Source organism: Stigmatopora argus, chromosome 3 (genome assembly GCF_051989625.1).
Source record: "Stigmatopora argus isolate UIUO_Sarg chromosome 3, RoL_Sarg_1.0, whole genome shotgun sequence".
In the NCBI taxonomy this organism is placed as follows: domain Eukaryota; kingdom Metazoa; phylum Chordata; class Actinopteri; order Syngnathiformes; family Syngnathidae; genus Stigmatopora; species Stigmatopora argus.
Genome location: NC_135389.1, coordinates 17982384 through 18010199, shown reverse-complemented (window position 1 = coordinate 18010199; position 27816 = coordinate 17982384). Strand labels below are relative to the sequence as shown.

At 38.6% G+C, this 27816-nt stretch overlaps 1 protein-coding gene across 2 annotated transcripts in view; it reads left to right on the top strand.

The window, feature by feature from the left end:
• LOC144071893 (voltage-dependent calcium channel subunit alpha-2/delta-1) overlaps window positions 1-27816 on the top strand; it is a 69001-nt gene that overhangs the window by 14054 nt on the left and 27131 nt on the right. The window contains exons 5-24 of one of the 2 annotated variants that reach the window (XM_077597388.1): window positions 8684-8743; window positions 9083-9118; window positions 10065-10194; window positions 14770-14901; window positions 15846-15915; window positions 16444-16494; window positions 16597-16696; window positions 20178-20336; window positions 20961-21065; window positions 21144-21222; window positions 21296-21345; window positions 21420-21509; window positions 22337-22411; window positions 22498-22578; window positions 23332-23406; window positions 23708-23767; window positions 25840-25896; window positions 25958-26029; window positions 26104-26165; window positions 26955-27031. In XM_077597388.1, the coding sequence (XP_077453514.1) occupies window positions 8684-8743; window positions 9083-9118; window positions 10065-10194; window positions 14770-14901; window positions 15846-15915; window positions 16444-16494; window positions 16597-16696; window positions 20178-20336; window positions 20961-21065; window positions 21144-21222; window positions 21296-21345; window positions 21420-21509; window positions 22337-22411; window positions 22498-22578; window positions 23332-23406; window positions 23708-23767; window positions 25840-25896; window positions 25958-26029; window positions 26104-26165; window positions 26955-27031 (1621 nt within the window). Of the gene's footprint in view, window positions 1-8683; window positions 8744-9082; window positions 9119-10064; window positions 10195-14769; window positions 14902-15845; window positions 15916-16443; window positions 16495-16596; window positions 16697-20177; window positions 20337-20960; window positions 21066-21143; window positions 21223-21295; window positions 21346-21419; window positions 21510-22336; window positions 22412-22497; window positions 22579-23331; window positions 23407-23707; window positions 23768-25824; window positions 25897-25957; window positions 26030-26103; window positions 26166-26954; window positions 27032-27816 lie in introns of both variants that reach the window. The other variant, XM_077597389.1, reaches the window with a different exon arrangement.

Sequence of the window (27816 nt, the reverse complement as noted above, 5' to 3'; positions counted from 1 at the left end):
GTTGGTAGCACATCAGTATCCACATCGTTTGTTTTCACAGGTTAGAAATCTGTCAATTCGCCACTCGTGTTGATTTAGGTGGTGTGTACACTATCCTTTTTATTTCTATCTCTGTTATTTGTGGACGGATCCCAACAGAATTGGGTCAGAATATTCTCGAGATGGTTACGCATGGATTCAAGGTGCCCATTTTTTAATTTTTTTTGCACCATGGATCATAGATTAATTGCAGACTTATTGTCTTATAAGAGCATGCTCATTCTTGGTCACAGCCTTCATCCTGTAGTTGCATACGAGTGAGTGCTTAAGTTTTCTAACGTCTTGTCATTTCCATACAGACTTCATATTCAAGAAAAATTATCCTGCCATCAGTTTTCCCAATTGCTGATTTGCTCAAATGACCTTGCAAAATTTCTTGTGTATAAAAGACACCCTCATTTTTTGTTGTTTTCAACCCCCAAGAAATCCATGGTGTAAAGGTCTAAAGAGGCCTAGCATAAAATTCATTAGAAATCCCCATCTGGGCAGTGCGTCTTTATTCCATCGCAGCGTCACGAGTATATTTTCACAAACACACATGCACGCAGACACCTCTCGTCTGCTTAATATAATCAGCGCGGAGCGGAGATGGGCGGTTGAAGAACATCTGCTCTGGAGACTGAGATGTCTCTGATCCTATCATAACCTCGGCTCATTATATCCTCGCACATAATGTCGCATCGTGCGCTAATTATGGAAACACTGTGGCAGAAGGCGACAGATTAACAAATATATGCCCCTTACACCGAACCTCATCGCTGGGGTGTCATGACTATGAATCCCATTTTGAACACGTTGCATAAAAGAAACACAATAAGTGGGTTTAATTATTTACGAGCCAAAAAGTCATTGAGATCATTCTGGGTGCAATTAGAACAATTAGGGAAAATTCTAACACTCATATTGTTTCATCATTATGAAGGGCATGAAATATTTGTTTTGGAGCTGCCGCAAAATTGCTAATTCCATTAAATGGGATTGAGACAAATTATGTATTGAGAGCGTGAAATGTCTTGCACTTGAAATAATTTGTCTTATTTAATATGTCGCAATAAAAATAGAACGCAAACATTCAACATGCCAAAATTACAGATTAAATGATAGAATCTTTTCAAAGAGTATTCCAAAGTTGAATTGTAGGACTCGTGCAACTACATAACTGTTTAAATAGTGAAATATGAATAATTTATGTGACAGTTTGCCTCTGCAGAGATGGAACTAATGATGGAGGGCATGCGATTCAATGAAACCGACATTGAGACCTACTGAATGCTAAATATTTTACATTTACGCCTCGTGACTCTAGAAGCAAACATAGCAATGTTAAAAATGAATAATCATCTAAAAATATTAAAACTGACACATCATTTGTTACTTGGTCAAAGTGGTCTTCAGTTAAATGTCTTGATCAAAACAGCAGAGTGAAACCAAAAAACTGTCTTTGTTGGGGGTATTTATTTGGAGAAGCAATATGCAAAGCATCATCAAGTTGCTTTCTCACGTTTGATTTTCAGTCCAAAACAAGGACGAAGTGACGAAATAATTAGAGCTCCAGTTTGCGCAAACTTTGTCACCTTCCGTGGTAAACACAATTGCACATGTCTGGAAAAATGTGGGATATTATGCACATAATTTATTGTACTGTCTCCGATGTGGAAAGTGGTGTCCTTGCATGATTTACATTGCAGTTTGAATCAGAAAAACAGTTGAACTTCTTGGACCCTGGAAGATTTTAATGCACAAGTTTTAGCTGACATTTTATGCCACAAGATGTTCTTAGAGTTAGACAACATTGACATTGGAGCGAGACTGTGGAGGTTCCTCCGGGAAATTGCAGTCAGGCTCTCCCGCGGGCATCTAAAGCGTCTCTTTTTTTATTTTATTTTTTTATCACCTTTCCACTGCGGCCTTCTCCCTGGCCCTTTGCCTGTCACTTTATCAAATCGCAATATAAAAATCAACATGTTCTTTATCCGCCCTGACCTCCACGTCTAGCGTTTGATGGGTGGCTCGCTTTCTTGATCCAGACGTCATTTGTTGCTACCAGAGCCAACATCTTTTTTTAACCCTAACCCTTCCTAAGCTATCTAACTCATTTTATATATTCATTATGTATTTATTTCTACACTACATTAAATCATTTTTCGTACTGCTTATCCACACAGGGATCGCGAGGGTGCTGAAGCCTATCCCAGCCAACTACGGGCAATAAGCGGGGGACACCCTGAATTGGTTGCCAGCCAATAGCAGGGCACAATGAGACCAATAATTTAGCCTACTTTTAGCCTAGCATGGATGTTGGAGGAAATCTTTCAAATTACCGCCATATTTCCACAACTATATGGCGCATCACATTTTAAGCCGCAGTGTCAGGAACGAGTGCTATTTCTGTATTTGACATGCACAAAGGACGTACCGTTTTTAAAGACGCAGCTAGGCATGGCAAAACATACACCAGCTTAAACATACGGACACACGCTAAAAACATGTTTTTAAAAAGGCAACGGAAGCAAAACTGAGTTCGGTTGTACTTTATTTAGCCATTTTACAATGTACTCACGTCATCATCACCCACAAATCCATCAAAGTCCTCATTTTCTGTGTCCGAATTGAACAATTGTCCAAATGAGTCAACGAAAACGCTGAGTTTTATACGTTCGTCATGGCGGCCACAATCCATTCGCAAATAGTAGCTAGCGTAACTAGCCCAGCGCTGCCTGCCACTGTTCGTAAAGCTGTGTTGATGTCGATGTCCAGGCCACAATCCATTCGCAAATAGTAGCTAGCGGCAGGAGTTATTTTGTAAATCCACCCGGAATGAGGCACGGCTGTCATACTGGGTGTATTGACAAAAGAACTATATATCCCAGCAGTCACTGCGCAGTACTTTTTCTACGGGGAAAATAGTAAAGTTCGGGGCTGCTTGCCGTAGTTGTGAGAGCTGTAGAGGATGGTGTACCCTATCGACTGATTTATTTTATTTTATCGTGATAACAATTTTAGTATTGGTCCATATATAAAGCCCACTGGATTATAAGGCGCCCTGTCTATTTTGGAGAAAATTTAAGACTTTTAAGTGCGCCTTATAGTCGTGAAAATACGTTGTTGTTTTTTTTCTTAAAAGATTTTCTAACCTTATTTCTTATTGGTATTCATTTTAATTTTTACCTTAATTTATCTATTTGTTGCCACTTTTTGCACTTATTTTTTAACCACATTTCTTACTCTGTAAATGTTTACCATGGGTTTGTTCTCCAGTTTTAATCAGACGTTTTCCTCTTTGCCCTCTGTCAATCAATAAACCTTATAATTATCCTCCTGTTGGATTTGCCTCTGCTAACATCCTAATATTGATACGGCAACCTCTTCCTCTTATTTTATATGCTCATAATGATATCTTCCCAAACATGGTCGGATGGACGCGAGGGGGTGGAGGGAATACAAGCGCCTCTGCGATAATGCCGTAATATTAACGATCTTTTAGGCCATTACTGCTCTCGCCAGTATTGCTTTGTTGTGTAAAGGAGAAAGCAGTGTGCTCTGAATGGACCATTGATTTCAGGCTTTGGGAGCCTTTTTTTTGCATGCACACACAAGGGAGTCTGGGGTTGATCTCATCTTTCCAGTCTATATGCGCTCGTCTTTTTTCAACATGTTGCCGTGGGGATTTTGCAAAAAAAATATATATATATATATATATTAAATATGAGCCCTACGCTACGGCAGCATGAATTGTATAAGATGAGAATTTGTTGCTGTGTGTGCTAACTGAATAATTAGTTTTTTGGTGATTAAAAAAAGACTCTTTAACCATTTAATGCCTAAACCACAAAATAAATAATATCAAATGAAAATTATTTGGATGCTGAGCTTTGGAAAAAAATATTTTTATATAATTTGTCAGAAATTTGTATCATATCAAATTATCAATTCATTCTTGTTAGGGGGAAAATGACATTGCTCAAAAGTCATATATAAAAAAATTATACATTTGGTCATATATAGGGTTAGCTCTTTGGCTACAAGTCAAGTGGGATCGCCTCTCTCCCTTTAAATGTGAAAGCCAAAGTAAGGTTATGTTCACTGTGCAGATTAATTTCCATTTTTTTTGCCCATATGCAGCACATAAAAATTATAATTGGGCATCACGATATCTTTGTCTAGTGGTATTATTTGCAGCAGCCGAAAAGCACCATGGTACTGAAAACCCAAAACTACTGGATCGGATCTTGGAAGCGAAATCTGATACTTTCCAAAAATAGGCAGATCGGGTGCCAATACTGATATTGAGTATTGGATCGGGACGTCACTAGTAAATACAGTTTCTTTGGGGGTCTCACTTTTCTGCTAATTTATGAGGTGTTTAAGCTACTGCAACCAACATTTTATCTTTTTTAACATGTTATTTTCACAAGCAGAACCAAAACTCTCCACTTCATCTACCATTGCTTGTTCATTAATGTCATTTTTTTCTGTCAAAGCTGTGAGATATTTATCTTTTTGATAGCGTATTATTTGAACATGAGCGTTCATAGTGCAGAGGCATCGGATTCATACTCGATTATATATGTATCCACATAAAGGCAAGCACCAGGTCGGCTTTAAAAACATTCGATTTGGCCTGTGCATAAAAATGTCAGACATGTGTCGCATATGGGCGAAAAAAAAATCAGAATTGACTAAGAGTACACGGCTACCTTCATGAGCTGGCAATAACTGCCTCCAGAGTTCCTAAATGTTTATTTCCTTCTTCTTTTGCAGCTACCATATTAGTCCTCCTCAACAACTGTAATCATCATGTTGAGCTTCTCACTTCCAGTAAATTTATTTTGCTCGCTCGGCATGATTCTTCTTCTCTAGCACGTTTAAACATCCGTAGATTCCCCACCCTCATCTTCCACCCCCATTAAGGCTGCAGTGCAGCCGGTAGTTGCTCTTCTCGGGTCTCCGGTGGTCACCCGCGGTGACAGAGTGGACTCATTACGGTGTCGGAGCTGAGCCATCTTCTCTCCGATCACAGAGGAGGAGACTAATGAGCAGTTACAGCGAAATCGTTATGGACCACCAGTTAGGGATGCCCATTAACTCAATTGTTTCTGTGCTGAAATTTGCTTTATTTTCTTGCGAGGGAGCGACGATCAATTGGAGAAAATGGCAACTCGCATTCACTCTCTCAGGGACTCGACTTCTTTACGATGGACGACGGTATTCCTATTACCCAAATGAAAAAATTGCAATACAATAATGTTGAAAAGCAGCCGTGCCTCTATGTGAGATTGGACTTTTATTCAATACCAGGAAGAGTTGTAATGGATTGTTTTCCCTCGGAACCGAATGAAGCTGGCGTAAATGCCTCATCGGTTCGAGGATGTCTGCAAAAGATCGGAGACCACTTATCGACTAGAGAGTTAGATCACAGCAAGCATGGAACTATTGGTAAACAGGCTGATACTTCTTTGAAAATAGTGGAAAATTGAAGAGAAACTCTTTATTTGTAGACTAAATAAAATGGAAGTGTACCGATTGCGTGTTTTTTGCATACGAGTCCGAGTCACCCGATTTTATGGACTTGCCGATACCCGAGCCGAGACCCCGGGAGAGTACTTGGAAGGAAAAACTAGCACATCTAAATGTCTTTTTTTATCCCTCAATTTGAACCCAGCCATCTAAGAAGGTTACGATGATTTTTTTTTTTCAAATCAATTGTGAGGCACAAAATAAGGTTGCAAACAAATGTAATGGAATGACAAAATTGTGTTCTAGCTACAGTGCGACGAAATGACATTTACATATTTGGTTCTCATGAATAATGTAGTATAAATGAACCACTAACAAAGTTATTCGTTCATTCATCTTCCGTACCGCTTCTCCTCACAAGGGTCACGGGGTGGCCACGAACAAAGTTAAACACATTATCATCGATAACTGTTTTTCCATTAAATTTTGAAAAATATTTAAATTAGCCAAATTGTTTTCCCATACCTTCCCGCAATGTTTTATGGTAGTACCACTGTTCTGCTGAATACCACTTTTTTGTTCCCTTCATGCTTAAAACCATAAAAATAAGAAATACAGGCAGCACATTGGACTGCTTTACAATACTTTGCCCTGAGCGAAAAATCCAAAGTTTGATGCAGTAGTCGAGGAATCTTTTCCCACAGGACTTTGAGTATGTTCCAAATATCTGCATTCATTTATAAACCATAACACGTCGACAAGTTTTTCAATCAAAACCTAGCAGTGAGTGTTAAACAAAGACATATATAGTGAGCGATCTGCTCATTAGTCGATCTTTCCACACAGACAGACACACACATATACACTAACACATTCTCCCCCCATATCTCCCAGAAGTCCTGTCATGAATATTTAACAAGCCGCTGCTCTCCACTGACGGCTCTGTGTATTTGTACAGATTTGTACATGCTTGTGCACATATAGTCTAGTGACAGTAAGGTGAAAGATTGTCTTATTTGTATTGGCTTTACAAATGTGATGCATTGATGTTGGGGTAAATGTTACGATAAGATAACTTCAGTGCAGTGAGTAAGTGCACAATTAGAACCGTTCAATATATAGGAAATTAAGTGTATATTTGTTGATAGCTGCATCCTGGGCCGTATTTTCTCACTGACTTTCTGCGATGTGAAATATTGATGTGGAGGAATGAGTGAGATTTTTGTGCAATTCTTACATGGCCTATTCCTATCAGAAATCGTCTGCACGCGTGTAGAAACATCGCTGAATGTTCCCCTGTGGTATGTTCTGCAATATTTCTTAGTACAGTGGTACCTCTACATACGAGCAGCTCTACCTACGAGATGCTCGAGATACGAGGAAAATTTCGAGCAAATGATTAGCTCTAGATACGAGATAAATTTCGAGATGCGAGAAAGCCAGGTGGCCATGACATGAGAGGCTGTTTATCATTCTTTATTGTCATCAGTCTTTTTGCCGCATCTCTTTCGTGTATAACAGATATCTACGAGCACTGAACGGTTTCTTCACACGAGTGTCTCCTATACATGGGCCAGAAAACGCACAACGCGCATGCGCGGGCAAAAAGAGGGCTTTCTGGGTAATGGAGTATACTCGTGCACACAACACTGATAACAAAATGCACCCTTTCTCAGAATAAAACTTCATTACCCACAATCAATACGTGGGTAGGCTGAGCTGTTGCATTTTTTCCTTCCTTATCCTGTTAGCTCCCGTGATCGCTCATTCAAGACTACTTCTCGTTGGCAAGTGGTTGTGCATTATCCTATTGTGAGGACCTTTGTGTGCATCATTTTCGGAATGTTTTGAAGGGAATACAACAGCAAACAGCCCATTGATAGCGAACGTGAGGGTGGAGGCGTGGCAAACAGCTAACCTGGCCAGAAGGTATAAAAATGTAAAACAAAATTAGAATTCAGTTTTGTGTAAAGTTACATTAAACGTATGTTTGAGTGTGTCTGTATATATTAATCCAAGTTAATTTAAATTTGTTTATTCGGTTATGAATGTGTTGTCGTGGAATAAAAACCCTGAACCCCCCCCTCACCGCCCTCTCTGTGCGACTCTCTAATCTCTAATCCGTCTAATTTTAGCTCTATTAAACAAATTTTATTACTATTAAACCACTAGTTATGTGTAACTTTGTTAATAGATGGCGAATTAGAAGAAATAAAACATTTTTTCCAATCCAATATCCTGTTTTTGGTGTTTTTTCAGAGGGTTGGAACGAATTAATTTGTTTTGAGTTCATTTCAATGGGAAACGTTCGTTCGAGTTACGAGAAGATCGACATACGAGCTCAGTCCCAGAACGAATTAAGCTTGTATGTAGAGGTACCACTGTACAAGGTAATCAAAAACCAAAGATCATTTGGAGGGAGTTGCCATTATCTGCCTAAATTTGTCCTTATCGCCACCCCTGACTAAGCCGATTGTCTCTCCCTGCCAAACATATGTGAGTAATGTATGTAAGACAATTAAAAATAGGAACATATACAATGCACACAGAGAAAACTTTCATATCGCGTTGTTTAATATTCAAAACGGGGTTCCCACAATTCAAAAACTGACGGGATGGAGAAAAATCTAATATCTTATTTTAGCATTCCACACCCAAATAAAGTAGCTTTTTGACCTTAAACAACAAAAATCCTCTTCCCCAATAATTTCTTTCTAGTCCAAAATTTAATTTATGGAGTATCAAAACAATAATGTTTGACAGCCGTACCTCTACCTATATGAATACCCCAAAGGTCTGAGCAGAATAATAAAAATGACAACACCAACTTTTCCTAGCAAAGTCCAGATTTTGAATGACAAGTGATCAGTCCATAAATCACTCGTCTTTGGCGTGATTCACAGACGTGCCATTTTGTAGGCGGCGAAACACGCACTCACTCCCGAACAGTAAAACCTTTTCACTCTGACATTATTATGCTGTACGGCGTGGCCTTTTGCCTCACGGTGCTGTAAGACCTTGATAGCCGGCACCGTTTGAGCTGTGCGAAGGAGGGATAGTAGTAATACTGTATATCTATGTCTGCTGCCATTTGTGCACATTCACCATCATTACACAGACCAATGACTTCGAGGATGTTATGTAGTCTGCTGACTGAAATCTTTTTTTCCCTTTCATTTTCTCCTAGAAACTGGCTACAACTGCTGAGAAGCTCCAAATGAAACATCAGTGGAGAGATGAATATGAAGTGAGGGGAAAAAAGTGTTTCATTAGATTGATTATATTAACTCTTGGGTAACCATCATTTAAAAACAGTGTTAATATTACTTGATTGTTATATTATATTATACTTGCTTGTTATAGTCAGCAATGTTGCGTGTTGCAATTTTCCGACTTTGGCGTTTTAAAGGTTATTATAATAATTTAGTCATGATGACCCGTGTATTAATAATGCACGCTATGTAGCGGGAGGATTCCCGTTTCGGAAAGCCCCATGTGTAGCGTTACACAAAAAAAACGGGTCACCATCGACTTTTCACATTACGGTGATAATTTAACCATTTTTTTTCCACGTGTCTGTTTTTAGGATGATGAAATTGCCTACTACAATTCCAAGGACAATGTGAGTGTTTCTATTCCTTTGAGAACAATGTTTGTGGATTTTCATTTTTTTTTCTGACCAAAAATAGTCACTTACCTGATTAAAGGGAATCAGAAGAATCCTGATGATTAGTGCGAAAGAGTTAGTTATCTTCATTTCCTTTTTCCAAATTGCTTGCTTGTCCACAAGAGTATCAAAACCAGGTCTAAGTACCCCTTGTTCTTTTCCAGATTTAAACAGACCCCATTTGGATAGTACGTAATACTCAAACCCACAAACCAATTCAATGAAAAACATGCAACAGATCTAAAAGGGTCCCAAGACTTTTGTCACCAAAGCAAATTGAATACGTCCCAGCCAAAATGCTGTCTTCCCTTTCACATTGTCATTCTCCTTCATCTCTGCACTTTCCACTCTTGTCGTGCACCCTTTTATCTTTCATGCTTTCTCATCTCCTTTCAAGCTTTCATCTTTTTTTTGGAGTGTTTTGTAATTCATCCCTCCTCCCGCCGCCGCCTTTCTATTTTGCAGGTGAAGAGGTTCCTGCCACGGTTCTCCTCTAATTGACAGATAAGATAGATGAGGTGGCTGTATTGTTGCTTTATTAGTAACTCACTCTCTTCCTCGATTTGCTCCCCCGCCTCATTCGTCGTCCTCCACATCGCAATGCACAATTCTTCACATATTCTTAGGATAATACAAAAAACAGAACTTGTGATCAAAACTCGACACAACAGCCGAGGTCTTAAAGAACTGTATTGGAAGAAGTTTAGGGGGACTAAAAAAAATAAATAGATAAAAAACGGGTTGCCAAGGTTGCTGTCCGAATTCAGTCTTTAGAATTCTCACTTTAAAATCTGATTCTTGGCCATTTTTGTTTTTTATTTCAATGCCCCGAATCCTTGTACAAACACATAAAATCAATATTATTTCATGTTTTTTTTCTTTTTTGTTTTTCCACCAATAGCTTGAAAGCAATGAGACAGAGGGACGCAAATACCGACTGCGGCCGGACTTTAAGGAGGATCCGTCATTCAGACGTCTCACGGACTACGGCCACACAGCCGTGCACATCCCCACCGACATCTACGATGGCTGTGAGTTCATAAACGGTCGCCATGGCTACAGCCGATACATTACAAATTGCATTAAAAGATGGGCACTATTGTCTAATTTTCCTTCGGAATGGAAACTAACTTTGCCACTGTTGATTTTGTGGCCTAGGTGACTTCCTGATCATTTAAAGTCACATTCTATTGATTTAATTCCAAATTATTGCCTACTTTATAGTTTAGTTTGTATTCCAGGGTTTTAATTGTCTTAACCCCCTGTTAGAATAATGATTCAAACCTTTTAAATCATTATTAGTAATATTTAATTAAAAAAGGAAAAACATCTCTCAACATTTCTGGTTACACTTGCAAGGAAAATGCCATGCGACGCCGTCTTAGTCCACAGTGCATTCTAAATTCTAGTAACTGAATCATTGTATTTAATCGCGACATCCGAAAAACATGTTCATGTAATCAGTACAATAACACCTTCTGGTTTAGAAAAACAACAGTCTCAAAATGAAATGGTGTGACATCTCCCCAAAACAATGGTACATAATATTTTCATTATAAGGTAAACAAAGCATTCATAAGTAAACCAAGCAGGATTATAATGTCAACAAAGCAGTATTATAATGTCAACAAAGCCGTATTTTCAAATCTGCTGGTGAAGCCCCGACATAACAGTCTCATTTGGTCCTGCTGGGAAAAAGTGTCCGTCTCTTTTCCCTTGCCCTTGAGGAGAGGACTGCGCAGGAAAAAGTCCATCCCATGACTTGATTTATAGCTTTACTACTTATTGAAAAATGCTTACAACACATATAGAATATTACCTAATAATTCTAACACCCCCCATTCGCAAGTCACTTCTACTGACATCGATGGCACTCTTGAGTTAAAAAGTTGAGTTGAAAAACCAAAATCGGGACCGTCGGCAAACTTGGGGAGAGCTTTTTTTCCATGACGAGGTTCTGGAAACTCATTTATCCCAGCGGGTGCGACCTCCTAGACGAGAATCCGTGGTGCTCATTAATTAAAATTCCACTCGATGTGATGTGTCAGCATTCGCACGGTCGAGGGGACGGTGATATGCGTTCGAGTCCTGCTGTGGATCCGTCTGGCCGCAAGGTTAAAGACCCATTTTTTGTTGGACTTTTCTGCTGAGCAGAAAATAAGAAAGCAGATCCTGTACGTTGTTGGTCTCTTGAAGTTCAGGGCTTGTTTGTTAGATTGAGCTCGAAGCTGCCGTGACTGCCTTTTTTTCTCCTTTTTTTTTTGCTGCTCCTGTGACAAATCTTTGGTTATATTCTGGGCTCACTGCCACAATACCTGACACTTGAAGATGGCTTGTATTGCTCCAGTGTAATGAATAGCAGAGCTGCTGGAATTTATCATGCGTGGAAGGGTGAGCTGATGGTTCAATGGGGACAGAATTCTGTTTAAGCATTCATATGGGGATGTTTTTGCAAAAAAATGTGCAAGCGAGGTGAGGAAAATTCACCTGTAGAGCACAATTCAACATAATGTTATTCAAAGCGCTTTACGCACATGGAAAAGAAAACATGATTAAGAAATAGAAATAAAATCACAACAAAATACAATGCATTTTTGGGAGAAATTGCGTTCGTCACTAGTAAAGGTGCAGTGATTGACTGATAGTGATGTCAATGGCAACTAGTCAATAAAAACTGAATTTAAAACTGTCATTAATTTTGGGTTGTTTCCGTTCAGACCATATTTTGAACACAAATCCATCTAAAAGTGATAGAAAAGACATAAGAATGAAATCAGAACCTGTTAAGGACGAACAATTCTGGTTGTGATGTCACAACCAGAATTGCTTAAAATTGCGGGCGTTCCCTCTTGCATTGTTTTGGGTTGAATCATTAATCTTTTTTTATTATATGGTCAAATCTCCTTTAACCTTTTCTTTTTGGGCTAAAAATTCTCCCCTGTCTTTTCAGTATTTAGCCAGAGAACATTGTCTCATCCATTTATTGATTTCATAAATAAATTTACAACACAATAAGATGAAGAGACAATAGTCGTGGGGACACAAGAACGTACTATAAATGGAGGAATTTGTCAGAAGTTTTTGTTTTTATAAAATATTATTTTTTGGGAGATTTGAAAGCAATGCTAAAGTTGTGGCGTTGGATACTGTGTGATGAAAACGGACTGTCACATTTTTCGCAGCAAATTGGCGTCTTGGTCAAAGAATGTATTTTTCGTCTCATATCGGACGGTAAAAGAAGACATCTGTACATTTCTGAGGCTTTCGACTCGCTCAATTTGATCTGCACACCACAAATGTTCCAGGAATAGATTTTTCTGAGCTGGCTGGAAGAAAATTGGATTTTCTGGGTAAAGTGGGAGGCGGGGTTATGAAATGGCCTTCAATCAGGCCTGCCGTATGGCTGGAAATACAGTAGATGATGGACGTATCAGAACGGTCATATCTGTGAGATTGAACGCGACAAGAAGTCGGAGTTGAAATATCGGCTGCCGTCCACGGCGAAAGATGTCCAATCCATTTGAACTGGGAGGGCTCGCCGCAACTCGACCAATCAAACGGATTGGACGTTGAAAAATTGAAAAAAATGATTGGACATGTATCCTCGTCAAAGCTCTAATCAAAATCTAAAAATCAAATAATTAGTTTTTCCCCCACAAAAAAGGGATTTACACAAATCATAATGCCTAGAATAACTGTCATTTTAAGGCCTGTCAAATAAAACCATAAATGCGACATGAGCGTGACAAAGATGATTTTGACACCCCTGTCCTAATAGTGCTGCATTATCCTGACTTGACGCTAAGCTAGTACGTTCCATCGTTCAATCCATTACACCTTGTCGTTCTCATTATGCACTGCCAGCTACAGTGCTAGTTTATCTCCCTACATTTAAAATTCTGCACTTAATGAGGGAAATGCATAATGTGCAAGCACACACACGCTCGTGTATATTTCCATTTAAAAACAATAAAAAAGCTAGTCTAGGCAAACAGAAGCTTCATTAACTTCCGTCTCAAGAGGCGTGCGTGCAAATGCAAAGTGTTGCACATCGATGAGCTGCATCACAATCAACCCAATAAATAGCCATCTATTTCATGCACACACTTAAAGAAATATAAGATAGAAAGTAAAACCCAGTAGAGGTTATTACTTGTGGCGAAAAGAAATAAAATGCCGGCTAAATATCAAGAGGAAAATGGTTCTAATTGCATTTTTCAATACACTGGCGTCAATCAATAAAAGCCTGTTGCGTAAATCTCATTGAATAAGTAAAATCATCGTGAATAATTGAATGCACCTTTCACACCTAATTAATGTAAACTCTAAATTAGAGGTGTCAAATGTGTGGGATGTGGGTCGGAAGTGGCCTCCTGGGGTCCGCGAGGTTGTTCTGCCTGACCGTGGCCGGACGTTTGGTCGCCGGACGTTTGGTTGCCGGACGTTTGGTCGCCCGGACGTTTGGTTGCCGGATGTTTGGTCGCCCGGACGTTTGGTCGCCCGGACGTTTGGTCGCCTGGACGTTTGGTCGCCCGGACGTTTGGTCGCCCGTACGTTTGGTCCCAGGACGTTTGGTCGCCCGGGTGAATATAATTTTGAGAGCTGGTTTCAAAAGTAGATATTTAGATATTAAACTCTCTCTCTCTCATGAATATAATTTTGAGAGCTGGTTTGAACAGTAAACTCTCTGTCATGTTGTCAAACGTCCGGGCGACCAAACGTCCGGGCGACCAAACGTCCGGGCGACCAAACGTCCGGGCGACCAAACGTCCGGGCGACCAAACGTCCGGCGACCAAACGTCCAAGTACCATGCCTGACGGGCACTTTTTAAGCTCATTCATACTGTATGTAGAGAATTAAATACTTTCATTTTTTGGACAAGGGCGCCGCAAACCCAGATGTTTGTGATTTGGAACATCCCTCAATATGAATAGAAAATGATCCAAAACTTACCATACCCTAAAATGGAAGTGAAAATAAGTAGTGAAACAAAATGAACTCATTGCCTGCTATTGACAATGATAGATGTCCAATTCACTGTCTGGCATCTACCCCTATCAATGGTGGCAAGTAAGTTAACTTTTGCGCCCCCCAAAAAACTTCCGGCCAACGTGATGTCTAGTTGGCATTAATGTGACCCAATACAGCCCGCGGGCCACACCTTTGACCCACCTGATTTAATATAATCCGTGCTGTCGGCTGAATGAAACACACGTGCAAATGAAATATTCTCCGTGGAAAATTGAATCCCAGAGTGGAAAAAAAAGTGACCCAGTAGGGGGTCAGTGCCAGTGTTGCGTCCCCGCCATCCATCATTGTGAGTGTTCTGTAGCTCTTGGCTGTCCAGGTGCTGTGTCACTGCATCCATAATGCCTGTTGCCTCCCACAACCCACACTATCAATCACAAAAGCACACCCACAAACACACACACACACACACACACACACACGTCAAGGCCATAGAAATGAGTGTTCCTTTTTGTGTGGAATGTGTTTTTTGAAAATGAGTTTGCATTGACTTCACAGTAGCTGGGAAATTAAATGAAAACGCATGTCATTATTTCGACTTGTTTTTAATTAGAATGTTGGTCTCGCTTATTTTTAGCCACTATTGTGCTAAACGAACTGAACTGGACCGAGGAACTGCAAGATGTGTTTAAGAAAAACCGGGAGGATGATCCTACACTCCTTTGGCAGGTCTTTGGAAGCGCTACAGGTCTTGCGCGTTACTACCCAGGTAAGACAAAAATAATAATAATTTAAATGTATAAAAATGTGTGTTTGTGCATGGCTGTACTGCAAATGGGCCTGGATGATCAATTTTAACACTTGATCAATATTTTCTATGAATTATTTAAATAAGGTTTGAGTTTTTGCTTTTGTTGTTGTTGTCAAAAACAAAATCTAGATACCAGACATTAACCTTGTATTTATATTAGGTTGTATTTGGGTCCTCACAGCACAAATAGGAGGGAAAGAAAACAATTACACTTAAGACAGAAGTTCTTCCTTCTTTCTTTTACAATACATTTGTTCAAAATTCAAACTGTTTTCCCCGTTTGTGTTTATCTCTGTCGTGTTCTTCTTATATATTTTATTTGAGGTCATATCGCTCAGCCCTAACTGCATTTTTATTCATTTTTTTTCTGTTCATACCAAATCCATTTTGCACAGAATTTGAATGTTTTATTCAAATGACATCGACCCTACAGTCCCCATATTGACAATGTGCACCCATTGGCATGCATAAGGGCTCAACATAGATCCCGCACAATGCGATACTACACACAGTACACAACAAACCAATCATCCGTGCTTAAGATGTGGTATTTTCTATTCATGACTTGGTCTGAATGTGACATATTCACTGGCTTGGACTACTTTATTACCTTTTGTTTTGAGCTTCTACTCTGCATGCGGGGCTCATCTTTCACGCCCACCTGTACTAATAGCAAGCGTGCGATTCTCAAAGCAATTTAATTCACTTGGCTCATCTTTTCATGAGTTATATTCTCGGCTCTGGAATTGAATGATGTGGAAGAGGGCGTCCAGAAATCTGCCATTTATTGGACATCCCGGACCCGGTGGGAGCAATGTCTCGTAAATTAAATAAGCTATTAGCGGTTAGGTCTCCTGGCTGTGCGAGGAAGGTGTAATCAAGACACTTTTCATGTCCTGCAGCGTCTCCTTGGATGGACGCCCGCAAGACGCCGAGTAAAATTGACCTGTATGATGTACGCCGGAGGCCGTGGTAAGAGATCGTCGTTACTCGGAAGCTACAAGATTGCTTGTTAGCGAAACGTGCAGGTGACACGGTGCTATTTCTGGAAGTGTTTTGCATGAATAGTGTCGGCACGTTTGATGGTAGAATGATGTATGTTTTTATTGTACCGGATTTTCCGGACTATAAGTCGCACTTTTTTTCATAGCTTGGCTGAGCCTGCAATTTATAATCGAGTGCCACTGTATTTTTTTCCCAATCTGACTTCCAACTGCTTATGTTTAGATGCTAAGTATATAAAAACTGTTAATGTGTTATATTGATAGCTGCCTATTTTGTATGTTGTTCCCTATTTTACTATTACTTTAACATGTTTGTTTTTGGTTTCAATTCTAAATTGCTCCCCAGCAATGCGACTGATTTTTACATCAGTACAACTTACATATTATAATTAATAAGATTTACAGGTTTTAAGTCATAGTTTCTTGTGTGTAATACCTTTCGTAAATCATGATCACACAACGAAATATTGTATTAATTGGTGAAATCCGTTTGCAGGTACATTCAAGGGGCCGCCTCGCCTAAAGACATGCTCATCCTGGTGGATGCGTGAGTTAATTTAACATTATTGATTTGTCCTTTTATTATTTACCCTGATCACAACAAATATTTTATTTTTATTTTATAAATCTATACAACTTCTTTTTGCAGGAGTGGCAGTGTTTCCGGATTGACGCTCAAACTAATCCGAACCTCCGTCAGTGAGATGTTGGAAACATTGTCCGATGACGACTATGTCAATGTTGTTTACGTGAGTGTAAATTTTAACCGTATTTTGCCTGCACATTTTACCTGTAATACTTATCCTAATGAGAATTACAGCTATTAGCGAGTTTTGAAACTCTTCTTCAGATGTGTCTGCAGATGCATTGCCGGAATAGATAAGCACTTGAAAACATAAATAATCTAAAAAATATATATATTGCCATTTAGTAGAGCAGTGAACTGATTAATCACAATTAATTGTACAATAACCCAAGTTTTTAATCATCTTATATGATATGAATTGAAAATGGCAGTTTTTTCTAAATATATTTCTCATGTCGATAAACACAACGACCTGAATGTAAAATGATTCACTCGATACTGTGTCTGACTATACTCTTAATTCATTGGCTTAGAGAGTTTTCTTTTTGCTCTATAGATTTTCTCAAGGGTTTTAAGGATTCTCAAGGGTTAAGCACACTGAGTCGAAGGCACAATTGCTTTGTTTCACATCCACACACAAGCAAGCGTTTCATAGAGATGGATGACATGTAATGAAGTATGGATTTCTGCCACGTCCAAGCAGGACTTTAATCAAATACCTGCTGCGTTGGATGAAACTTTGCACTCCCCTACTTTTATATATCATATTTTCCATACTTTTTTCATAGGTAGCTGGGCCTGTGATACATATATCTTTAAAAAAAATTCACTGTGACTGTCAACAGCTTGTTTTGTTGTGTTGTTTTTTTTAGGCTATAGTTATATAGTTATATATATATATATATATGTGTGTGTGTGTATGTGTGTGTATGTGTGTATGTGTGTGTGTGTGTGTGTGTGTATGTGTGTGTGTGTGTGTGTGTGTGTATGTATATATGTGTGTATGTATATATGTGTGTATGTATGTATGTATGTTTATATGTGTGTATGTATATATGTGTACATATACTTACATATATATATACTGGAGGATATGTTTTTTTTAACTAATTAAAGACTAAAACTGTTAAAAATAATAGTAAAATTCAAATGAGTTACTTTTGCCTTCCAGCATCATAATCCATTTTTTTCACAGACAACTTGCAGCCCATAAGTTAATGTTACAATCAGTTATTACATTAATCATTCCCTTAATTTCCTTTATCCTCCCCTTAATAAATCAATTAACAATGCAGCAAATGAAGTAAGGTCACACTTCTCCGAGGACGCCATTTTATCTTGGTGTCATCCTCTCAGTACGTCTGTCGTTTCACCCCCGGTCTCGCACGTAGCGCGCGAGCGTCGCTGCCCCCCCAACTGGAGGTGTCGGAACTTGACGTGCGATCATTAATCGCTAATGTTAGCACGGAATCCTTCCTTATTAACAGCAGGCAAGGGACCGAGCTGGCATTTGGTCAAGGAAGCGCGTACAAACTCCCTGGACAGCTGTTGTAGGTCAGGGAAACGCCTGTTTGATACCCACTTCCCATTCTTTATCTCTGGTCTTTTTCCTTGTTCATGTGTGCCCTGGGTTTCATCCAATCTGCTCTCTTAGGCCCTGATACCTGATGAAGCCCCTCCTAAAATGGGTCCATCTTGATTACTCACACAAACAGATGTGGAAGCTGATTTACTAGTTCTGAAAAAATTACAAGTACAAAATATTTACCAATGTCTCTACTTACAAAATATTCAGGTTCAATGGGAATTTTTTTCCCCTTTTTTATTTTTAAAACATCGTAATATACGTATCATCATACATGTAGTCACACCCCTTGTTTGTAAACCTTCACTTAATAAAATAATAGACCTTCCTTATTTTTAATCCAACTCTAATCATGTTCAAAATAGCAGTTAGTTGTATTGATGATTTTGCTAAAAGGCATTTGCATTTAGTCTAAACAAATTTGAAAATGTATTTCCTGACCCTTGCTTGAAATTAAATGTAAAAGGCCATCCCTCTTGCCTAAAGCACAATCACCATCTGTGTAAACATTGCCCTTCTCATGACGTCAACTCATTTTTATCTGCACACCTTGACACACCCTTCCAATTTCCTCATATTCCCCATTCACACCTCCTCCAATAGATGATATGACAACACCAACTATTATGCGCACCTCTTTGCTGTTTGCTTACATTTATTTGTTGTCATGCTTGGGGGTGTGTGTGTGTTTTCTCCCAGCTTTTCAGTCAAATTGAAACGTGTTTGTCTGGTGTTGTAGAAGTACAAGGCTAAGCATTCACATCACACATCACACACATCACACACACACACACACACACACACACACACACACACACACACACACACACGCGTGGGTTCAGATGTCACGTTGGCTTTCAGATGAAATTGGTGTGCTGAAAGGTTTTATTACTATTCTCTAAGCACTTTTACTATTTGCCATTATTAAGCGACCGGCTTTACTTGAGTACGCCAGGCGTCCAATTCCTTTCAACCGGGAGGGTTGGCACACACCGTGTGCGGTCGTTTGGTCACCGGTCTTTTGGTCGCGGTCTTTTGGTCGCGGTCTTTTGGTCGCGGTCTTTTGGTCGCCCGGACCCAAACAACGGGCGACCAAAAGACCGACGACCAAAAGACCGGCGACAAAAGAAGGTAAAACAACACGGTCTACGCATCAATAAAAGCCAACAATGGCCCTGAGCAGTTTCACTGAGCGGACGTGTGAGTGTATAAGAGTTTGTATGTACATGAGTTGTCCCCTTAGGAAGGGACGTCAGTCAGGGTCTTAACAAGTTCTCCAACAAAACACAATCAAAGTACAGGAAATTTGGAGCTTTTCTTTAACCTAATAATTAATAGGGCATTAAGTATGACTAAATAATAATTCACAGTTTGTATTTAGGGAATTTGAGCAACGATTTAAATGGTAATTATCAATAACCTTCCTAATAACCAAAAGACCAGCGACCAAAAGACCAGCGACCAAAAGACCGGCAACCAAACGACTGAGTACCGGCACACACACATTCAGATGTAATTTTTTTGAGGCGTAGTTTTCCCATCACAAAACATGCCAGAATGACTTTTTGGAGTTTTCACAACGCTGCGATCACGGCTAGCCCCTCTAGATTAAAACGAGTGGGACGTCTCCCACCGTATATATGATACATTCACTGCCAGTCCTATGAGAGATTCAACTGTCAATCCATCGAGTCTCTTCAAGTCTTCTCTCCTTCAAAAAAAAAAACTAGACAAATAGGAAGATGGCGGTGCTGCATAACCTTGTTCTTATATCCTGTAGCTCCCATCTTGTTGCCATGGGTACAGAGTTGCGCCGCTTCAAGGATGTGAAGCAATTAGCGGGGTTTGTTGAATGTGTCTGTTTTTCCTCTGGCTCAAAACAACCAAGGCCAGGTGGGAGTTCACGTGCATACCGGGCTGGATTTAATGTGCGGCTAGTATCTTTTTGCACAAGTGCGCTGAACTAAGTGGCAAAGCTTTTCACCTTAATTAGCCGGGCAGGGTGTCTTTGAGGGGCGGGAAGCGTTGTACTGTATATTAAGGTTATTTTTCTTCGCAGTTTAACACCATGGTGAAGAAGACGGCATGCTTCGAGCATCTGGTTCAAGCCAACGTGAGGAACAAGAAGCTGTTAAAAGACGCCGTGCAGAATATCACAGCCAAGGGCATCACTAACTACACCAAGGGATTTGAATTTGCATTTCAGCAACTCGCTGCGGTAATTTTGGACCTCCCTCAATATTTTATTTGTGATAGGAATACATTTTCCATTTATTTATTTATTTCTGCTTTTGGAGATTGCATATGGGTTTAATTTAAATGTCATTTAATTTATATTTACACTTACATGCATTTATCAGAATGGAAGTTTGCATTAAAATTTAGATTTTCCATGTTTTAATCTTTACTGCAGTTAATATAACTGATAATACGACTTTTTCTTTTTGTCTGTATTTTTTGGTTTGAATTCAGCTTGCATAAAATATTCTTATTTATTTTGGTATCTTATCACACGTAAACATTTCACTTATATTTTTCTTTGAAAATGACATTATTAACAAATTTTATCTATTTTTGTAAAATTTTTCTTTAAATTGTATTTGCTTTTTCTTAACTTTTAACGTCATTTCACTATGCATTGCTAGCATGCGCAGGCTAAGTATTGACAGCAGTAATATTATGCTAACCTCTGCTACCATCTGGTGGCTACTTCTATTTTTCCACCCAAATACATCATTTTCCTGAGCTGCCAAACATTTGACTCAGATATTACAAATCTGATCAAAAACCATGCATACAAAGTGGATTTTCCTCATTTAATTCTAATCTAATCTTTTCATAGACAAACATAAGTAGAGCAAACTGCAACAAAATCATCATGCTGTTTACTGACGGCGGGGAAGAACGAGCACGGGCCATTCTGGAAAAATACAACGCAGACAAAAAAGTTGGTTTCCCACACGTCGTCACCCTGAATGATGAGTTCACACTAACTTGAGTAAAAATGGACGCCATCTTGTTACAGGTGCGCATCTTCACCTTCTCTGTGGGCCAGCACAACTACGATAAAGGACCCATTCAGTGGATGGCTTGTTCCAACAAAGGTCCAGCAACATTTCCGTTCAATTTATGAATGCGCCATTATCCATCCCTGCTTATTTTATTCATCTGTTCTAGGTTACTTTTATGAGATCCCCTCCATCGGAGCTATAAGAATCAACACACAGGTTATTTTGAAAAGCACAATTATTGAAAAGCATCCCTTTGAAGGCCTCAGCTGTTTTTTTTTTGTCCAATTTAGGAATACTTGGATGTCCTGGGTAGACCAATGGTTCTGGCAGATAAGCAGGCTAAACAAGTGCAGTGGACCAACGTGTATCTCGATGCATTGGTGTGTCATTATTTATAAATTCTATCATCATACAGTAATACCTCACCACATCGGGGGATCCGCAATATATATATATATATATATATATATATATATATATATATATATATATATATATATATATATATATATATATATATATATATATATATATATATATATATATATATATATATATATATATTTTATATATTTTTATATATATATATATATTTTTTTATATATTTTTATATATATTTATATTTATATATATATATATATATATATTTTTTTTATATATATTTATATTTATATATATATATATATATATATATATATTTATATATATTTATATATATATATATATATTTATATATATTTATATATTTATATATATATATATATATATATATATATATATATATATATATATATATATATATATATATATTCAATTGCGGTTTCTCCCCTATTGCGACACGTCTCGGAACCTATTAACTGTGATAAACGAGGTATTACTGTATAATAATTTGTCACTGGGGAAAAATTATCAATTCTCATATGCTCAGTCACTTTTGAATAGATATTTAAACCGATGAGATGCAAATGTTAAAGGAATCAAGTTTAAAAACAAGCAGTACAGGTGCATATATATATATTTTTTAACAAATATAACGATATTTCATTATTTTTTGGTATAACAAGCGGCAATATTTTCTCAGTGAGGCGTATCAGAACCTGAAAATTGTTGAGGTTCCATTGAGTGGTCATACTGGACAGTACTATGTCTGTTCAAACTTATTTTGAATTTTCCATAATGGTGTATCTTATGTTTGTGGCTCACTCAGGAACTCGGTTTGGTCATTACCGGAACCCTTCCCGTCTTCAATAAGACCAAAACCAAAGATGACAGGAACGGGGAGGTGCAGTGGGGTTCACACATGATCGAAGATGTAGAAGGTAAAAAGGGCAGAGGTCACCTGACACATTTCCCTCTTTTCTATCTCAGCATCAAAATCAGCTCATTCTCGGCGTGATGGGCATCGACGTGTCGCTAAATGACATCAAGAAGCTCACGCCACGCTTCACAGTGAGTTCAAATCGTGGAATTTACATCATACCTGTCAACCTGAGGCTGTAGGTAATCTTACTAAAACTGACGTAGGCCCCGACAAAAGGGTAAATAATCTTACCACATTTATTATTGCGTACAGCATAAAAAATGGAAATGAATAATATTTTCATATATCTTCTAGAGTAAGGATGTCAGATTCATGTTGGTTCGCGAGCCGCTTTAACGTCAACTTGATTTCAAGTGGGCCGGACCATATTAGATATAATATTTAGATTTTTTTTCTTCTAAATGGGTTAAAAGAACTGGATTAAAATCCCTGAATATTCAGTTTTTTATAGATCTAAAACAATGTTTATTTTAGCTTTTTAAATATATTTTTAGATTTTACAAAATGATTTTCAAACTAAAAACACAGAAAAAAATGATTAAAAAATTACAATTATTGATTTAAAAGGGGGAAAATCAGGAAATTTTATATACATCTATACTCTTCATTTTAATTTGATCCTAAAAAATAAAGTCAGCACTCATGATTTACCCTCCCGGGCCACACAAAATGATGCGGCGAGCCAGATTTGGCCCCCGGGCCGCCACTTTGACGCGAGTTCTAGAGCAATCAAAGAACATATAACACAATATTAAATGTGATTGCAACACACTTTGTTAGTGTTATCGTGAAATTAAGTTTCATTGGATTTCATGTGTTAAAATTCAAGTACAAGTCGACAGGTATGTCACTCACTTTAAATTGCATTTTCTCTTAATCAGATTGGGCCAAATGGATACTACTTTGCTATTGATCCCAATGGATATGTCCTGTTGCACCCCAATCTCCAGCCAAAGGTAGGCCTCATGCTATTATGTCATAAAAATAGGTTAGTTTCAGATAAATATTCAACTTTTAAAAACTTTAGATTTTGTTCCAGTTGTCCACTATATATTGAAATAGACAATGATTGGGTTCATTGTTCTACATTGTTTCCGGTTTCGCCTGCAATGGCAAGTTGGCAGGCAGCCTGCCCTGTATCCCCCAATGTAGTATGTGATGTTACAACTCAGTCAAGCTGCATTTCGTTGTATCGTACAACGTCCACCAAACATTTCTTTCTCTTTCATAAAACAAGTTTTTGAATGATTTTCCTAGAAAAGGATCCACCACAGAAATCTCAGGCTCTATAATAAGTATGCAGTCACTTTTAATGAGGTGAGATCGTCCTCAGTTTTACACACAGAAGTGGTTGTCCCGTTTAGTATTTTTTTTAATGGTAGGATTCTCCAGTTAGCATTAGCATTGTGCTTAATAGTTCATAATAATCCCAATGTGAGCTTCTTCGATGGTGTTATTCTTAGTCAAATGACATCAAAGTAAGTCATTGCAATGTGTAAAATGAACTAGGAGTCTCTCTCTCTCTTTTATTTCCTTTCATCCACAATTTTAGTCGTTTTTGCATCCTTTCCTATCCTCCTTCATAATGTTTGATGTCTTATTCTCTCTCATGCATCTTTGCTTCCCCTTGATCATTTATTCTTTTTTCCCCTCTTCTCTCATTGCCATGCTGAGATGTCATCTTTCATTGCATTTTCCCCCCTTTTACTTACCACAAAATGTAAGGAACTCATGCAATTTCAATCTCATTGAATATTTTACACACTTCTTAGCAGTCATTTTAATGTGATGAAAGTGTAACGTTCTGTATTTTTTTTAGGACATTAATGTCCCTTCGTCCCATTGGCACTAGAATAGAATCGTCAATCTGCTCACATTTTATTTTATTCTGCCATAAAGTCATGCAGATGGTTTATTTATTTATTTTATTTGAAAAAATATTCCAGGCTCGTTCTGAAAGTCACTTTAAATTTCCTTTGTTCTATTTCTTTTTAAGACCCTCCACATTTAATAGCTTTGGTTTAGCGGTTTTTGGAAACCTATTATTTCCTCGCCCATAGCTCTTCAGTTGCTATTGAGTAGTGGTTTGAAAGAGCTGCCTGGTCAGATTTTTCTGTTTCTGACTGGCGTTCAGCGCCAGTTGGAGAAGCTTCATAGTTGTCACAGTGCTCTAACACGTCGTAGAATTTCTGCTTCCATGGCAAGTTTTTGGAAACTGGATCTGTTCTGGACAAGTGGAATGCCTGCCTGCCTATTAGCAGCACGGCTCATGAAAACATCCAATTCCAAGAGCACGCCATAGTCTGCCGAGTTGAACTGGAACATACAATGAACACAAACTTGCTTAGGCAGAGAATACCGTATTTTCACGACTATACGGCGCATCGTATTTTTAGCCGCAGTGTCAGTAACGAGTGCTATTTCTCTATTTTACACACACAAAGGACGCACCGTTTTTATAGACGCAGCCAGGCATGGCAAAACATACACCAGCTTAAACATACACGCTACACCCACACGCTAAAAACACGTTTTTAAAAGGGCAACAGAAGCAAAACTGAGTTCGGTTGTACTTTATTTAGCCATTTTACAATGTACTCACGTCATCATCACCCACAAATCCATCAAAGTCCTCATTTTCTGTGTCCGAATTGAACAATTGTCCAAATGAGTCATCGAAAACGCTGAGTTTTATACGTTCGTCCAGGCAGCCACAATCCATTCGCAAATAGTAGCTAGCGTAGCTATTCCAACGTTGTCTTCCATGCTTCGTAAAGCTGTGTTGATGCCGATCGCCAGGCCACAATCCATTCGCAAATAGTAGCTAGCTAGTAGCTAGTGTAACTATTCCAACGCTGTCTTCCATGCTTTCTTAAAGCTGTGTTGATGTCGATCGCCAGGCCACAATCCATTGGGTGTATTGACAAAAGAACTATATATCCCAGCAGTCACTGCGCAGTACTTTTTCTACGGGAAAATAGTAGAGTCAGGGATGCTTGCTGTAGTTGTGAGAGCTGTAGAGGATGGTGTACCCTATCGACTGATTTATTTTATTTTATCGTGATAACAATTTTAGTATTGGTCCATATATAAAGCGCACTGGATTATAAGGCGCCCTGTCTATTTTGTAGAAAATTTAAGACTTTTGTGTACGCCTTATAGTCGTGAAAATAAGGTAATAAACTTACGAATGTGCTCATAACTCAATAACCTGCGAAGATGTCCCTCACTGTCAATTACAGCCAATGTGTTCAATGAATGCCCTTTAGAAGGTTCAACTAAGAGCAAACAGATTAATAAAAGATTTTTTTTTTTTAAACTGCTCACCAAAATAACTAAATTTCATTCAGCTTCTTTTTTCCCCACTCTTGCAGAATCCTAAATTCCAGGAACCGGTTACCCTCGACTTCTTGGATGCCGAGTTGGAAAACGACATTAAAGTGGAGGTATGCCACAATTCTACGTGGTATGGCTAAGAAAGTAAAATTACTGCATATTCCCCTCCAGATCCGGAGAATGATGATCGATGGTGAGACGGGTGAGCGCACCATTAAGACTCTGGTGAAGACACAGGATGAGGTTAGAGACTTTTAAAATGAGTCAAAGGTTGCTTTGGAATTTCAATGCGATGTCATGTCGATATCTTCTTGCAGAGATACATTGATCGAGGAGAAAGAACGTACACCTGGGCGCCAGTCAATGGGACAGACTATAGGTGAGTCCACTCAATTTGACATAAATTAAATAAAACATAAAATCATTCTAGGGATGTCCTCGATCGGACATCAGGGTCGATCGCGTCATTGTCAGAGGATCAGACTTGATTAAACACTGTTAGTCCAATCTAAAATGTCATAACAGTGCCAGATGCGTATCAACAAGGAAGGTTTTTAGACATTTACTTCACTCTTAGCACTGTAAATTTTCATCTTGCACTAAAACACCATAGCTACCTCTATCACGTGATGCTAACCACGCAAGTCAGTTTCCTTCGCCACTTCATTTTTATTGTATATCATCTTTTATGCCTACTACATATTTATGTGTACACTTTATGGTGAAGCTTTCAATCTTGTTGTACTTGTAAAAATACATTAAATTCAATTGAAGGTTAAAAAATTGTGTTTTTTGAAAATGTTTTTGTCTACTTTTTTTTTTTGTTGCCAGTGATGGTGAGAGACGTCCAACCCATTTTGACTGAGAGGGCTGGCAGTCAAATTTGATTGGACGTCTCTCACCAGTAAAAATAAATAATCCATATTCATAAAAATGATAAGAATATTTTCTACTATTTTATACACTTGAAATATACTTGTGGTTGGCCAACTACGTTTATTCATGAAAATTAAAATAAAATTGTTTAAACAATTTGTGATCTTAGTAAATACTATGTAATTATCAACTTTAATTCCATATACGTATTGTTTTCCTGACAAAAATAGGCCACCAGATGGAGGCAAATATGGATGCCTCTCGCATCATTGTGGTGTTTTTTTGTGTGCAGTCTGGCTCTGGTTCTGCCCAAATACAGCGAGAACTTCATTCAAGCCAAACTGGGTGACGACATCCAGGAAGCAATGTGTGAGTGCCACGCCATCATTCTTCATGAAGTAAACCGTGCTTTTATTCCCGTTTTCTCGCCCCCGACTAATTCTCCACGGGATGCCAGTTTGGCTTCCCAGTTGGAACTGCAGGCCGCTCCTCGCTCGCCCGTCGCGCTCTTTCGTTTGTAGTGTAACCCAGCGGTCAGCGGCCGTGCACACCCATGCATAGTCAAACGAACCATGCCCTTGTTAAAGACTCAAGCCAAATACCCAGGGGCTTTTGATCCTCCCTAAACTTTTACTTTATTAGTTTTAGTTTTAGCATAACAACTGTAAATACCTTTCTTCCTGATTTTGTAGAATTTCTTGGCAACTTCCTTTGTATTTTTGCCTACGTTTTTGAGGCAATTTAGGTCACTTCCTATTCATTTTGGGGTCCTTTCCAGTTTATTTTTGCTTCATTTCTGGGTTACTTCCTGTTTATTCTGATCTCTTCACCCACATTTTTTTTCTTTTTCTAAATCTGGGCCAGATTGCATAAATTTGATCACTAAAAGTGGACAGGACTGGCAAATTTAAATCACTAGTGGTCCTTGACTCCAATAGGTGTCCAATCCATTCGGACTGGAAAGGCCTGGCAGAGCAGCAGTCATTTGATTGCTGCCAGCCTTTCCAGTCTAAATGGATTGGACATCAATTGGCATTGATGGGTGCTTTCAATAGAAAGTTTCCTTCTTCAACAATTCTCTGTCTGGCAGTGAATGAGTTAATAGAAAAGAAAAGTTACTGGGTGTTTTTTGTGCACAATTTTTTAACAAATTG